The 15103-nt window shown below is 37.4% G+C and overlaps 1 protein-coding gene across 1 annotated transcript in view; it reads left to right on the top strand.

Moving 5' to 3' along the window:
* Positions 1-15103, top strand: part of ANO4 (anoctamin 4) — a 240671-nt gene that overhangs the window by 209000 nt on the left and 16568 nt on the right. Inside the window, exons 22-24 of the mRNA XM_039245598.1 lie at positions 5924-6076; positions 7292-7439; positions 13365-13484. Of these exons, the coding sequence (XP_039101529.1) occupies positions 5924-6076; positions 7292-7439; positions 13365-13484 (421 nt within the window). The remainder of the gene's footprint in view (positions 1-5923; positions 6077-7291; positions 7440-13364; positions 13485-15103) is intronic.

The following is a 15103-nucleotide window of genomic DNA, read 5'->3' as shown; positions in this document are numbered from 1 at the left end:
TTTTGTGTAACTCTTTTGCTGTTATTTTGTTCTATTCTTTCATTTGAGATATATTCTTTTGTCTCATTTTGCCGGTCTGTTTCTATGTGTTAAAAAAGTCAACTACATCTCCTGGTCTTGAAAGTAGTGGCCTTATAAAGAAGAGGTCCTGTACTGACCTGCAGTGCCATGTCTCCTGTTCACCAGAAACTGGCACTTCAGGAATATCTCCTCTCTGTGTTTTATGTGACCTATTGTGGCTAAGCTGCTTTTGCCTTCAGTCCAGTCATTTGCTATGGCTCTCTTTGCCTATTGTGAGCAGGTTTAGGCCCTGTTTCTTAGTGGGCCAGTCTGGGACCACCTTGGGCTTGAGTGGATCAGACCAGGCATTTGCCACAGCTGTAGTCATACCAAACTGCAGAGTGCACTCCCTCTTTTCTCCCCTGGTAGGCTTTTGTTGATGGGAAGGACCTGCAATTAGACCAGATATGTCCCCAGCCCCCTGCTGGGGTTGCAGTTGAACTGGTATGTGTAGTTATCTTCCCCTCTCTCCAGGGCATGAGTCACTTTGGAGTGGTGCTGGCCACTGTAGGGGCTACTTGCACAATTCCACGTTTGTGGCACTGCTTTGAATAGACTCCTGCCACAGGTGGGTTTGATGGGGCAAGATTGTAGGAGAGCATAGGGGCAAGGTGAGTTAGCAAGCTGGGTGGAGAGTATTCACAGTGATTTTTACAGGTGTCCATGGCTCTAGACTGGGGGACAGGAAAGGAAATGGCACCCACCAGCTCTTTTGTTCCTGGGGAAATCTCCTAAAGGGCTCTGCCCCTCCAGCATGTTTTGAGATTAGCAAATACATCTCCTTTCTGTATAGCCAAGGTGTGTTTCAAACTGCTGTTTCTATGCTGTATCCAAGCAGTATTATTTGTTGTGCTGTCTCTTTAAGGGTAGGAACTCAGTTTCCTATCCCCCTCTGGTTCTCTCAGAGCTGAGCTGCTAATTTCTAAAAGTTCCAAATATTCATACCCACTGACTGAAAGCCAGAGGTGTTTAACTTAAGTTTTTACAAAGCCAAATGTTAATGGGAATTCACCTTCCCAAAGCTGGTCCCCCATGCCTGGGGTACTTCCCGTGGGGCCTGCTCTTCTCCCTATCCTTCCTTGTGGTGCCCTTTCCTCCCACAGTCTCATGAGCAAGTTTGGTTACCAATTGTGTCTTTAACCTTCCTACCATTTTTTATGTGGCCTCTTTATGATTAGCTGTAGAGAGTCTGTTCTTACCATCTTTGGGTCATTTTCTCAGTTATTTATACTGGTGTGAGTGTTATCTAGGTGTATCCATGGGACAAGGTGAGCTTAGGATCGTTTTACTCTGCTATTTTCCCCAGAAGTAACAATGACAGTTTTTTAAGGTAAAATTTATAGCAATAAATGCATATATGAAGAAATCAAAAAGATATCAAATAACCTAACTTTATACCTCAAGAAACTAGGAAAAAAGACAATCTATGCCCAAAATTACCAGAAGGAAGGAAATAATAAAGATCAGAACAGAAATAAGTGAAAGAGACCAGAAAACCAATAGACAAGATCAACAAAACTAAGACCTGATTTGTTGAAAAAGTAAACATAATTTACAAATCTTAAGTTGGACTAAGAAAAAAGAAGACTCAAATAAAATTAGAAATGAAAAAGGAGATAATACAACAGGTATTGAAATACATAGGATAATAAGAGACTCTAATGAATAATTACATGATGACAAGTTAGGTAATCTAGGAGAAATGGATATATTTCTAAAATTACAACCTACCAAGAGTGAATCAAGAAGGAATAGAAAATCTGAACAGACCACTAACAAGTAAAGAGAATAAGTCTATAATAAAAAAAAATATCCCACCACAGCAAACCATGGGACCATATGGCTTCACGAATGAATTCTATTAAACATGTAAAGAAGAATTAATACCAATCCTTCTCAAACTATTCCAAAAAATAGGAGAGAACACTTCCAAACTCATTCTGTGAGACCGACATTTCCCTGATACCAAAACCAAATAAGGATACTATAAGAAAACTATAAATTAATATACTGGATGAATATAAATGCAAATATTCTCCACAAAATATTAGCAAACTAATCATTTTAATGTGTTCTTGACTTCAAACACCATCACCACATGGGATTTATCTTTGGGATTCAGGTTAGTTGAAAATGTCCAAGTCACCTGTAATCCACTAATAGAATGAGAGATAAAAATCATATGATTATCTCAATAGCATCAGAAAAAGCAGTGTTTAAAATACATTATCTTTTCATTATGAAACCTCTCAACAGATTGGGTATAGAAGGAGCATCCGTCAACATAATAAAAGCCATATGTGATAAACCCACAGCTAATATTATACTCAATGGAGAACAATTGAAAGCTTTTCTTTAAGATCAAGAAGACAAGAATGCCCACTCTCCCTACTCATAGTCAATATAGTACTGGAAATTTTAGCTAGTGTAATTAGGCAAGCAAAGAAAAGGCATCCAGATCAGAAAAAAAGTAAAATTGTCAGTATTTGCAGATGACATGATTTTGCATATAGGAAATTTCAAAGACTCAACCAAAAACAAACAAAAACCTGTCAGCATTAATCAACAATTTCAGCAAAGTTGTAGGATATGCAAACAACTGAAATCATTTGCATTTCTATACACTAATAAAGAAACATCTGATAGAAAATTCATTTATAATAGCATCAAAATCAATAACTAGGAATAAATTTAACCAAGAAGTGAAAGATCTGTACAATGAAAACTACTAGATTTTGCTGAATGAAGTTGAAGAAGACACAAACAAATGGAAAGACATCCTGTGTTCATGGATTGGAAGAATTAATGTTGAGGAAATGTCCATACTAGCCAAAGCTATCTGTAGATTCAGTGCAATCCCTATTAAAATACCACTGCTATTCTTCACAGAAACAGGAAAATAAATTGTATGAAACCACAAAGGGCCCCAAATAGCCAAAGCAATCCTGATAAAAAGAACAAAGTTGGAGATCCCACACTTCTTAATTTCAAACAATATTATAAAGCTGTGGTAACAAAAACAGTATATTACTAGCATAAAATTAAACACATAGACCAATGGAATGGAATAGAAAGCCCAAAATTGGACTCCCACAGGTATACTCAACATGGGAACCAAGAATGCCCAGTGAGGAAAGAATAGTCTCCTCAACAAATGATGTTGGAAAAACTGGATAAACAAATGCAGTAAAATTAAATTTGACCCCTGTCTTACACCACTGACAAAAATTAACTTGTAATAGATCAAAGACTTAAACAGGACTCAGTGCCATGCAGGAGAAGAGCCATAAAATCAAGACAAAATAAGTTCTCCAATGTAAGCAGAGTTGCAGGAGCTACTAAGGAAGCAATAGCTAACTACAATTATGAGAATTCCACCAGAGGTCACGTTGAGCTTACCCTTGAAAAATAGAATTTTAGCAGAGTATGAACAAAAACATTAAGTATATGACATGACCCATCAAACTAGAAATCCAGTGCAGCTACAGTAGAGGATTGTTTGGGAAACATGTCTAGGCTTGAGGTATGTTTGGATACAAAGCTTGGAAGATAGTTGAATGGCACAGTGAAAAGTTTGGGATTTAGTCTGTAGCCAATGAGAACTTTCAGAAACATGTGAAATAGGGAAAGGACTAATTATGGGCTTTAACTAATACTGACAGCAGTGAGAGGAGGGAGGAGGTGAAAGTCTGAGGCAGAGAAGCCAATTAGAACATTAGATTCTAAACTCTAGTAGGAAGAATGGACACTTGGAGGTTACTGGTTGTGAAAACTGAGCTAGATGAGAGCCGGTTTTTATGCAAGACAAATCTGGAGGGAGGGAGAACATGAAAGCAGTAATAGATTTAAGGATGAGATTGAAGTTTAAGATTGAATTCAAAGTTTGGAGAGTGCTGCTTCTACAGCATAATAGGAGACAATTTCCTGTTAAGAGGGTAACAGATAGGGAATTAAGAATCCTTCTCAGAGATAGTAATGAAGTCAAGAGTAGATGGATTTACCTAAGGAAGGAGGAAAGTCAAGAGAAAGATGAAACCAAGGGAAAAACTAAGGGGAATGCCTAGATCTATTGGTGGGCGAAAAGCCAGTAGCATAGGCACGGAGTATGAATATGACCAAAGAAAGGTGACATCCTGGAGGTGGCAGTGTCAGTGTCACAGAGATGAGATGAATAGATTCTTCAGGACTTTGGAACCATGTTATACATTAGAATTGCCTCTTAGTTATATGTCAAACAAGTCACTTGACCTCTTAGTGCTTCCGTTTCTTCACCTGTAAAATAAAGGTAGGTAATATGCCTATATAATAGGGCTTTTGTGAAAATCAAATATGTGAAGTAATTAGAACAGTGGCTGTTACATAGAAATGGTATATAAATTTCATTATTTTATTGTTACCTTCTAACAGTCTAAAAGCAAAAACAAACCATACAGCCATCCATTTAATCAAGTACTTTTTTGCAATTCACAGTGCCCAATTGTATTTTTTAATGTTCAATTATGCCATCTTGTTGTTTTGCATCAGGGACTGCCTTTTTCTTCTTTTGGTTTTGATTTGTTTTTGACATTTTGTTTTTGCAAAGTTGCCAAAAGAATACAGAGTTCCCATATACTCTTCACCTTGTTTTCACCTAATGTTAACATCTTAGGTTATGAACCTTAGGTTATGAACTATATTTATTGAACCCAGAAAATTAACATATCAACAGCACTAATAACTAATCACAAACCTTATTTAATATTACCAGTTTTTCCGTGGTCTTTTTCTTGTCCATGACCCATTCAAGATCCATCCAAGATCCAGCATTGGATGTTGATGTTGTGTCTCCTTAGTTTCTTCCAATCTATGACAGTTCTTTGTTTTTCATGATCTTGATACATTTGAAGAGTACTGGTTTAGAATTCAGTAGAAGGTCCTTCAGTTTGGGTTTATTTGATGTTTTCTTATGATTAGCTTGAGGTTATGCCTTTTTTGGCAAGACCACCACAGAAATGATGTGCTCACTTCAGTATATCTATCATATATGGGTATCTGATGTCAATATGTCTTATTACTGGTAATATTTACTTGGTGAAGGTGACAGCTACCAGGTTTTTCCACTGTAAAGATAATTTTTCCCTTTGTAATTACTATCATGAAAGGAAATATAAATGTATTTTTTCACTATAATTCCCCCTATTAATTTTAGCATTCTTTGGTGGTTCTTGCCTGCAACAATTACTACTGTGATATTTTTGACCAATGGTGATTTTCTATTTTTATCATTCCTTTCATATTTATTTTATACATTTATTTTCTAATTTACTAATTAAAATTCTACCATAAGGAGGAGCAATCCCTTCTCTCTCGCTTATTCAGTTATTTATATCAGTATGGACTTAGTCTTCGGATTGTAACTCAACACTATCATCTATTTTGTTGTACATATTGTCCTAGCTTTGGGCACTGGTAACTTCTTCAAGCTTGTCCTGTGTCCTACTGATATGTTCCTCATTCTATTTCAAGGTCTTCATAACTTTCTGACATCATGAGATATTCCAGACTCCCCTTGTATTTTCCCTGCCATAGCTCAGGAAGCGAACATTTCTTCAAGGAGCTTTATTCCACTTATTAGAAAATGGTATTTAGAAAACAAGATCTGGGTCCTAGGTCTGATCGTTTCTCCTACGATGTCATTCCTTTCAGGACCAGCAAGTGCCTGTTTCTCCAGTGTCCTGGCCATCTTTCTGGTAGAGATGTTTCCTGTAGCTTCAATATTGGGAAAAATATGGGTGAAGACAAGGACACATTCAGATAATTACCCTTTTGAATATAGTAATAGCAAACCAATACCCTTTGTTCTTTTTTGTTTTTTATTCTCTAGTTCTTCAGTTTGGATTCACAACTATCTTTGTGGCAGCTTTCCCCCTAGCACCACTTCTGGCCTTACTGAATAACATAATTGAAATCCGACTTGATGCTTACAAATTTGTCACACAGTGGAGACGGCCTTTAGCTTCAAGGGCCAAAGACATAGGTAAGTTGGATTTGAATTTTTTTAAGATATTAACCATCTAGATAAAATCAGACAGCAACTTTAGATTTTTACTTCTGATTTCCATGTAAGATGACTTAATTCTGGCAAAAGAATAGTTCCATTAGCTTTAAATAATATTAGACAAGTAGTTGCCTTTTTGGAAATTTATTATTTCTGATACTAGAGAATCTGTGCTTAAATAGATTCTCAGTTTGGTTATTTCTATCTTAAGATCTTGAAATCTAAGGGGCGCCTGGGTGGCTTAGTCGATTAAGCATCCAACTTTCGCTTAGGTCATGATCTCGCGGTTCGTGGGTTCGAGCCCCTCGTCGGGCTCTGTGCTAACTGCCAGCTCAGAGCCTGGAGGCTATTTCGGAGTCTGTATCTCCCTCTCTCTCTCTCTGACCCTCCCCTGCTCATGCAGTCTCTGTCTCTCTCTCCTAGAAATAAATAAAACATTAAAAAAAAAAATCTTGAAATCTAAAATATTGTCTTATTATCACTTATAACCTTATTAAAGTAATCTTCCATTTGCTTTACTTTGTTTTACCCTTCCCCAAATGTTTGCCTGAGTCACAGAAAACATGATACAGGTTTTCTAAAGACAGAGATGGCCTTTGGTTTTTGATGAGAGAAGCTGAGTTGAATCAGATGCAGCCTCTTGAGAACTGCCTGGGGCCAGAGACCATCTTTTATTCATTTCTGCATCCAGTGCTTAGTACAGAGGCAACAGGCGCTCAGTCAATGTGTATAGAAGAGACTTGAATGTGGATGTACTTGTCTCACAGTGTTCTTTAACTTACATATGAAACAAACACACATTTAGTGAGCACCTACCCTGGGTCAGTGCAACAGGGACTGGGTCCACACAGATGTCAGTATGCTTCAGGAGCTCCCAGGCTGGAAGTGGCTGGACAGTATTAGTGCCAGTCTTACTGGATAGCATATCGGTGCCTTATCATTGACCAGAACTCTCTGACTTAAGTCTGATCCTGACTGAGTTGTTAAGTGATGAACATAAGTACTTCTACAGGAACTCCTTCCGTGCCAAGATATTTGCAAGTACAAATTCTTACTGTTGGTTACATGTGTCAGTATTTGGGAAGATGTAAGGATCCGTGGAAAGGACTATTGAAACTAGTTACCCCAGTTGTTTTTGTATTTATTATTCTCTGCTGTTGTGTCTGGAACTAATATAACACTTCTCTTTGTTAGGAATTTGGTATGGAATTCTTGAAGGCATTGGAATTCTCTCTGTTATTACAAATGCATTTGTCATAGCAATAACATCTGACTTTATCCCTCGCTTGGTGTATGCTTATAAGTATGGACCTTGTGCAGGTCAAGGAGAAGCTGGACAAAAGTAAGTTTGTCATAAAACTAATCCCCATTTCCTATGCACTGTTTGATGCTGGTTCACTCAGAAACTTCTACATTGAAGTGACCCAGGATTACAATGGTTGGGGGGAGGGGATGAAATTATGATGACACTTTCAGCCAAAGAAAACACATCCTGAAGAGATGGGGTCTATATAAGTCAGACAAATTTTAGGTGGAATCGAATGTGAGAGCAGCAATTAATCATTTCCCCTACCCATGACCCCTGCCCACTATGAATTCAGAAATGTGTGGTATGCTAATGTTCATAGAAAAAAATTAGCACATGATATTGTATAGTTATGCTATTTTTATTTTAAGAGGACGGTTATAATCTGATTTCTCTCATATCATTGTATGGAGATTCTGCAAATTCTACATGGGAGATATGCAACCACAGATAAGTACCCCATAGATACTCAGTAAATATTTGTAGAATATGTAATCCTTCCTGACTACCGACCTAACTAATGTATATATTACCCCAGGCAAATTCAGTTCTGTGGCATCACCTAAGTGATTCCCAACAGTCAGGGATTTCTGGGTATTTCTGGTCAGCTAAAACCCAGGCAAAATTATAGCATGCCTCTAGATTTCATTTCTAAACCCTTGGAATATAAGAAATTTAACATACTTTAATGGGAGAAAAATACTTGTTTGGCTAGAGTAAAAATAATCCAGTTCTAACTATAAGATTTAGATGTCCTTAGGTCAGAGTGGGATATGTTTGGGAGTCTCTTCAGTGCCCCAGAAATCATCCCAATGGGCTATGATTACTCACATAGGCACCCCTGACTCTGGGTTTACTAGTCAGAACTAAACTAATCCTGTATAGCCACTGTGGTTCAATTAGTCCCAAGGAGTAAAGTGCCACCAAGTCACATCAGCCAAATTCATGCACCCCTGGTCTAGGTCCAATTTCGTTATTAATCCTACATCAGTACTCTAAGGCATGGACGGCTGAATGTGATAAAGCTTATAATCCAGCTATCTGACGAGGCTTCTATAAAGTTCTTTACTATAATAGCCATGTGGGTATTAGACACTAATTATCTAGCAACTTTAAGTGAATATACCATCCCATTTTAAGAGATTTAAAGACTTATGTTGTACTACTCACATATTCTTTCTAATTGTAACTATGCCAACTTTCTCTGCTTGACTGAGCCTAGAAAAGCTTTCCTTTGTTTAAACCACTTTCCCATCTGTTTTGCATTGTATTCTCAAAACAACCCTAGGAGGAGGACATGCATTATTACCTCACTTTGAAGAGCTGAAAGAGATTGAGAGGTTAAATCAAGAATCTTAAGGCAGAGTAACTATTAGAACCCACATGAAGGCAAAGCCTAGATTTATACACTGCTCTCCATCCTGAACCAAACAGCCCTCAGAGCCATTGCCAATAAACAGTCAAACAGCTCATCTAACAGGATAGAACTCCCAGGGGGTTAAGTCCCAATAGTTATTTAATTTCTTTCCCACCCACAAATAGAATGAAGCCTGTCTTGGCTTGGGGGAAACGCAAAAATAAAGTGGGAACATTTATGCACAGTTGATAGTGAATCAAAGCTTTAGAATGTCGACAGCTTATTAGATTTAAGACAACATTCATGGAGTTTAAAATTTATCTAATAGCCTCCTTGGTTCAGTTTTATTGCGTTCCCTAAGCTATTTTTTATATATAACCTTTCTCTTTCACTTAAGAGCCATCTGCCACTTTCAATATTTATAGATCTACCTTCTTTCTTCTAACCCATTGGTCATTTTTCTTGTTTTCAAATAGTTGCATATGTATACGTTTCTTCATGAATCTTATTTTCTGCCCCACCAACTCCTCTATTATCCTTTTTAAGTTTTTTTTTTACAATTTAGAAATGCTTTAGAATTTAACTTATAGGGGAGAAGCATTGTCAAAATTTAGAATGTTACAGGCTTTTGAGGTGGGGTGTCCAATTTCTTATTATGATTTACTGCACCTGTAGAAATACCATCTTTCAGTTGAAGCTGATTCTAAATCAAAAGTACTCCAACCAAACCAACTTCCTTTCTCCAAATTTTCACCATTTTTTCAGCTTTCCCTGGCTTCTCCAAGGATAATTTCATGCAGATGTCTAGAGTCACTCAGTTCACATGCCCCTTGTCCCTATGGAAGGCTGTCGCAACTGTTCCTGGCTGTGCCCTTCAACCTCAGTCTCCCTAGTATCATGAGTGTTCAGGGAATGCATCTTCAGTGGCATAGAGGGGAAGACATTTTCCTTTTCCAGCTAGATCTGAACATGAAAAGAATACCGCGATTTGAGACAATGTTCTCCACACAGTGATACACAAAGAATGTTTCAAGTATTTCATCTCTCCTCTCAAGAAATTCCTTCCAACTGCAGCCTACCTAGGTGGATTCCTGGACCAATGTCCATGCTCAGATTGTTTATGGTTCGCAAAATGAAGTCACTTCCTCTTTCAGGAGATCTTCATATGAGCCTTTTAGAAAAGTGCTTAGAGCACTAAAGTCTCCACATATGCATCAGGAGACAGAAATTACGAAGCAGAATTGAAAGTGTATATTATAAAATTGCTCTGTCAATCAGAGTTAAATTTCAATCAAGAAACTAAAATTATTTTTCAGACAGCACGAATAATCATTTTGGGCTCCCCTGCCCATTCACTGAATGTAGTAAACTAATTACTTTGTTATCAGGCTAGACTTGTAGAACATTCTCTAAGATATATGCAAGCCTTAGGACTATTGTGAGGTATAGATCTGATTTAGTGATCTAAACTAAAGCTGAGCTTTATGTGGAAATAGTGGTATCATAAGGAGTTAGAGACTTGATCAAGGACACAATTCTCCAATTGTCACAGAATGAATCGCAAATACATAGTTTAGTTAAGATATTTTTGCAAATTATAAGCCAATAAATTATAAGCCAATAAATTATAAGCCAATAAAGCAATCATAACCAATTGCAATTGCAATTTTTTTATATTTAAAAACATAAAGCCAACTTACAGAGATTGAATCTTCCTTTTTCATGATGTCTGGCATTTTTATTGCAGTAAGTCAGAAACCAGTTTCTTCCGTCATCATCTCATTAGCCTAAGTATCTATAGATAAATTAATGTATAAATTTGTTATTTATCTATAAGGCACATTTGACTTTAAATGCATAAATCAGATCTTATTTCTCCTAGCTTTTTCATCATTTGAGTCCTATCCCCATGCCATTTGGGTCACCATATGTAAAATCTCAAAGGCAAATGAATAGCAAAACTCAAAGACTCTTCACAGTAAGTTTGGTCAGGAATCTACAAACTCAAAAGTCAATTTCTGGTTCTGTTCTTTCCCGTAAAATTGATTATTAATGATTACTACTAGTTCATCTTTTTCCTTGTAGTAAAGGATTGAAGCACTTAGTCATGAATGGCTGTACAACCAGAATTCTCACATTTAAATGAATGTGGTCTTTGTGGAAGAGGTATGCATCCTAATTCAAACAATGTTACCCTTATGTAAGATGTTTTCTGAATCTCCTTTCTAAGAAGTCCCTTCAGAGGCCATCTACCAAACCCTTAAGAAAAGTAGCTTCATTATTTTTTATTCATAGAAACCCTTTGTTTGTCTGATACTTTCCTCTCTGTATCTCTTAATTCCGCCTGACCATCAGCGTAGCTTCATTGTTCCTCTAACGATGTGTGTATATATATATATATACACATGGACTGTGTCCATGTGTGATGATTTATACACAGGAGCACAGACCCACTAAAAGCATATTTTCAACTTGGATTTATGACTGGCAATACATGATGCTTAATAAATAGTTCAAAGATATATCCTCTTTTTTAATATATATTTTTATTTATTTCTAGGAGAGAGAGAGGCAGCGTGAGCAGGGGAGGGTCAGAGAGAGAGAGGGAGATACAGACTCCGAAATAGGCTCCAGGCTCTGAGCTGGCAGTCAGCACAGAGCCCGACGCGGGGCTTGAACCCACGAACTGCGAGATCATGACCTAAGCGAAAGTCAGACACTTAACCGACTAAGCCACCCAGGCGCCCCAAGATATATCCTCTTTAATTTGAAGGCAGGGTGTTGTCCATGAGACCGGCATTTTACTTAAATTTAGATTTTTCTCAATTGAGTTTTTGGACAGAGCAGCCATCAAGTTGCAGCTTTAATCTTAATAAAGCCGCAGGGCTGCTTTGGGAGATAAGAAAGAGTACAGGACGGGTCGTGAATATTTCACTTCAGTGTTGGGTCTGTTTTCTGCCAGTTTCCAGAACAACTTTTTTTCTCACTGCTTGGGTCCTGAGAAGACTCTGCTATATTCTATAGCTTACAAAATCTGACTTCCTCTCTGTGACAGCTAATAATCAAGGCACTAATTTGCTTTCATGTCATGTTCTAGGCAGTTCAAAGAGGAGAGAGACGTTATTCCAAATTCTCCTTCTGAGGAGTGGTAGGGGAGACCTCCTGCCAGTTGGATTAAAGCATGTTACACACCCACTGACCATTTGTTTCATCCATGAGTGACTTGACAAATGGGTCTTTCTGCTTGATTCATTTTTTTTAAGGCCATGATAAAACCCCAGTGATTTGTCTTGAGCAAGACAACATACAGAACTCATGTGCTCTCAGTACTATGTTTATATCATTGTTTTTGGTTTGGTGTTCAGAAGCTTGGAGAAATCTTGCCAGACAAGTTAATGAAGAGAATTTGAAAGCTATGATTTATTCATTAAATTCATAATTATTTGTAGACCTCCTGCAAGCTAAAAAAAAATTCATAATAGCCACTCACATTTAATTAAGATCTTGCTATAAGTTAAGCACTCGGTCACTTGCTTTACATGTATCATTTCATTTAAGCCCCACAATGACCCTACTAGGTAGGCACTGTGGTTGCCTAAAGAAGTTACATAGCTTGCTGAATTTACATGACTAGAAACCAGAAGAGCTACCATTTGACCCTCTAACCCAAGTTTTTAGTATTATACTGACTCCCAGTTAAGAATGGAAGCTGTGTCCTCAAGAAGCTTATTATCCCTGGGGTATATAGGCAGTAGTCTTATTTCTGGTCTTAAGACCTTGGTAGAATCTCTGATCCTTTAGTTTTCCTCCAATGATATCAGTTGAATTTGGTATTTACTGGATTCCCACACTGCATAAGACTGTCCTAGGATACAAAAATACCTAGGATACCTTTTCTGCTCCAAAAACAACTACACTGTAAAGAAGAAGACATACATATATGCAGCCAACTCTAGCACAAGCTATATGGTAATGGTGAAGTACAGCACCATAAAGAGTAGAGAATGATCTTTTCAGGGTTGAGGGGGATTAGGACATCTTTCCAGAAGGGGTGCCATTTCAGTTGATCATTGGAAAATGAGCACTATTTCTACTTATAAAGAAGTGAATAGAAAAGATAACCTGAACAGAGGCATGACAGCGAATATAGTCTATCATAACTGTAGCAAGGATGGGAGTTGGGAGGGAGTCATAGTCTTACCAGTCACATTCAGAACATTATGAGAGAATTTATATATTCATTAATAAAGCAATGTGTTTGTGTGTGCATGTGTGTTTAGACCATCAAGGAAAGCAGCAGTGGCTTGCCAATAATTTATACTGATTATGCAATACTGTCTTTCACCTATTTCGCTGAAGTATTGACTGGTGCACTGATGTTCTGTATGATGATTCTGAACAAAAAGAACTAGAATAAAAGAACGACTTATTCCTGATTTCACATACCCAGGGTTTTTCAGTGTATCCTAACTTGAGTGCTTGTGACAAGGCAGAGCCAGTTAAAGGCATTTACAAGTGCAAGAGTTTCTAGGAAGTAGAGCCTTTTGTGAATTGGATGCAGAAGTGATCAGAGATCTAATTATAGCATTTGTTTTCTCTTTCAGGTGCATGGTTGGCTATGTGAATGCCAGCTTATCTGTGTTTCGAATTTCTGACTTTGAGAACCGATCTGAGCCTGAGTCTGATGGCAGTGAGTTCTCAGGGACTCCTCTCAAGTACTGCAGGTGAGCATGGCACTCAGCCTAACCTGAGCTGGCTCTGCCACGGGGAGGTCTTGCTCAGACAGTCCTTTCTGACTGAGGAGTTTAAAGCAGTGGTTCTCAAACTTGATCATGTGTTAACATCCACTGGAGAATTTTAAAACTCCTCTTGACCAGGGTTGTGACCTAAAAAATTAAGACAATCTCTGGGGTGGAACCCCAGAACATCCAGATCTAGGAAGCCAAATAAGAGTAACCCAAAGAGACCCACCCCAAGACATTATAATGAAAGGGCCAAAAGTTAAAGATAAGAATATTAGAAGCATCAAGAGAAAACCAACTTGTTACATACAAGGGGGATGCACATAAAACTACCAGACTTCTCAGCAGAAACTTTATAGGCCAGAAGGGAATGGCATGATATATTCGAACTGCTGAAAGGAAAATATCTGCCAACCAAGAATGTTCCCCTAGCAACAATATCCTTCAGAATTGAAGAAGAGATAAAGAGTTTTTCAGACTAGCAAAAGGGAAAGGAGTTCATCACCACTATACCACTCTAACAAGAAATGTTAAAGAGACTTCTTTAAGATGAAGGGGTGCTAATTAGGAACAAGGAAACAGTTCAAAGTATAAATCTCATGGTAAATACAAATAAAAGAAGAGGAATGACCACTTGTAAAGCTAGTATGAGGTTAAAAGACAGTAGTAGTAAAAATAATTATAACTACAATTATTAGCTAAGAGATACACAAAATATAAGAATTGTGACATCAAAAACAAAATGTTGGGGGGAGAACAGAAATGTACAGCTTTAGAATGTGATCAAATTTTAATTATCATCAATTTAAAATAGACTGTTGTTATATGTAAGCCTGGAAACCACAAAGCAAAAACATATAGTAGATACACAAAAGAGAGAAAGGAATCTAAGCATACCACTGAAGAAAGCCATCAGATCATAATGGGAGAGAGCAAGAAAAGAACTGAACAGAAAGTAACTACATAACAGCCAGAAAATAATTAACAAATGGCAGTAAGTACATACCTATCAGTAACGACTTTAAATATAAATTCTTCAATCAAAAGACATAGAGTGGCTGAGTGGATAAAAAGACAAGATCTATTTGCTGCCTCACTTATGATGTAAGGACACAAACAGGCTGAATGTGAAGGGATGGAAAAATATATCACATGAAAATAAAAACCTAAGGAAAGCTGAGATAGATTGTTCTAAACAAAGACTTTTAAAAGAAGATCATTACACAATGATAAAGGGGTCAGTCAATCCAATAAGATACAACATTTCTCCCAACATACTCAACAAAGGGGCACCTAATATATAAAACAAATATTAATAGACCTAAGGGAGAAATGCATTGCAATTCACTGATAGTAGGGAACTTTAATACCCAACTTACATCAATGGATAAATCATCCATGCAGAAAATCAATAAGGTAACATTGGCCCAGGTAACATGTTACAGATATATAACTTTCCATCTTCAAGTGCACATGAAACATTCTCCAGGATAGATCATGTTATACCACAAAACAAGTCTTAATAAATCTAAGATTGAAATCACATCAAGCATCTTTTCTGACCCCAATGGTATGAAATGAGAAATTACAAGTAAAAAACT

Source organism: Hyaena hyaena, unplaced genomic scaffold (genome assembly GCF_003009895.1).
Source record: "Hyaena hyaena isolate Hyena2069 unplaced genomic scaffold, ASM300989v1 scaffold_261, whole genome shotgun sequence".
Lineage (NCBI taxonomy): Eukaryota > Metazoa > Chordata > Mammalia > Carnivora > Hyaenidae > Hyaena > Hyaena hyaena.
Note: the sequence above shows the minus strand (reverse complement) of the source record. Positions and strands in the feature narration are given on the sequence as shown.